Source organism: Thalia democratica, chromosome 5, assembly GCF_965202585.1.
Source record: "Thalia democratica chromosome 5, ktThaDemo2.hap1.1, whole genome shotgun sequence".
NCBI classification, from domain to species: Eukaryota; Metazoa; Chordata; class Thaliacea; order Salpida; family Salpidae; genus Thalia; species Thalia democratica.
In genome coordinates, this window is record NC_139169.1 from 46,892,574 (window position 1) to 46,894,418 (window position 1,845).

General features: G+C 27.5%; 1 protein-coding gene across 1 annotated transcript; it reads right to left on the bottom strand.

Moving 5' to 3' along the window:
• On the bottom strand, positions 1-669 carry LOC145835753 (cysteine-rich PDZ-binding protein-like). The gene has a single exon (XM_082943464.1). It carries the CDS (start codon positions 647-649, stop codon positions 344-346), a length of 306 nt encoding a protein of 101 aa, XP_082799590.1. The 5' UTR covers positions 650-669; the 3' UTR covers positions 1-343.
• Between the last annotated feature and the right edge of the window lie 1,176 nt (positions 670-1,845).

Here is a 1,845-nt window from a genome sequence, read left to right on the forward strand (position 1 = left end):
ACATATGTTTATTAGAAAATATATTTTATACAGTAAAGAAAACATGTAAACAATTGTACAACCTTTACATAATATTATTTCAAATGAGAGGAATAAGAAGCATTTTTATTTTCAAACATGAGTACAATGAAATTTAAAAAAATAATAATGTAGGTATTATTTTTTTCAAGTGGTAAAAGTCTTCCAACCTTTTTAGCTGAATCTGATATTATACTATTTTTGTTGTAAAAATCAAATAAGAAAAAGCAAAAAGATAAAATATATTTTATTAACCATTAGTAGTGCACAAAAACAAAACATGTCATTCAAAAATATATACAAAAACTTTCAAAATATATTAAGCTTAAGCAGTGGATTGCCTGCAGTTAGTTGTATTAACCATCCTTTTACCACACATAGCACATATTCCTTTTACAAAAGCACACCCTTGACAAAAATATGCACCTTTCTGATGTACCAAGCTCTTACAAACACGGCATTTCTTGAACTTTCCAGAGCTGTACGGGCTGAACCTGTTCTTATGTTGAGTGAGCAATTTGTTCTCATTTACCTTTCTTCCACCTCCTTCGGTTGTGTTTCTTGCACCTGACTTCCATGGGTCAGGAGTAATGACTTTTCCTAGCTTTTTCTGGCATTTTTCACAAACCATTTTAATTTTTAACAACTATATTAACTATAAATTAAAAAAACAACTTACACGATTATAAGATATAAGTCAATGTAACATCATATAACTTTAGGTTTTTACGCTTAACAAGTTTATTAGAATTAAAAAAAATTAAAAATCTATTCTTTACTGGAACTAATTATTGAACATTTGAACTAAAATTCTTAAAATATGCAAACTCTTTTCTGCCAGAGATAATAAATAGTTGAAAATACTGGCTTAAGTATTTTGCTATATTTAAAGGCACAAATTTCAGTTAAACATGATATTGTATCCAGCCTGCCAGCTAAAACAGGTAGGTGTCAAATATGCACAAAAAGTCAATTTTGCACAAGAGGTCACTTTTGCATGGGTTGAATTTATTTTATTTTTTAAGTTCCCAATTAACTGAAATTAGTGAACAATTAAAACACGTAATAACTCTATAGTTATTTTGTATTATACTTATAGTTGCCCTTTACTGAAGAATAAAAACAGGTTGATCATATAAAAAAGGACAAAAAAACCCCATAACTTTTTTTAAGGTCAATTTTCCATAGATGTCATCAATGATAATTGGGAATGACTGAAGGAAAGAAAAAAAAAACACTTTATGAACCTTAAGTAAAAATGATTTTTTAAATAGGATTTTTTTTTCTGTTACATAGTTGTACTTGTTGTGTAACTTGTACATATTAATTTTAAAACACAAAACGCATAGCTTTTTTGGGCTGATAGCAGGCTTACTAGTTGTCCTATATGGTTGGGTGGTAGTTAAAAAGTTAAAATTCTAACTATCAAAAAATACTTTTAGACAGTGGTAGAGAGTATATTAGGACATAAAACACCTAACTTGTCCAAAATAGACATTTCTACTCTAAAAGTTTAGTTTGAAAGAATCACAAAAAATTTCAGCAAAAATCAAAATTTCTAAATATGAGAGACAAAATGAATATGAAAAACAACAAAAAATGCTACTTCTCTTCCGAAATTAATCCAATTGTTGTTGTAGTACTTAAAGTCAATTATCAGGAAAGTGTTTTAATGTTGTATAGAAAAATGAGTGTGCTTCTTACAATAATTTCTTCTGATAAATTGTTAATTTTTCTAAAGATTTAATTATTAAGGGCATAAGGTAGGGATCCAACTTTTTTTTACTTAAAATAACATTAGCTTTTATATGAAAGCTTAAAGTATAA

Coding starts and splice junctions, on each gene's coding strand:
- LOC145835753 (XM_082943464.1), bottom strand. CDS start 649: ATGGTTTGTGAAAAATGCCAGAAAAAGCTAGGAAAAGTCATTACTCCT.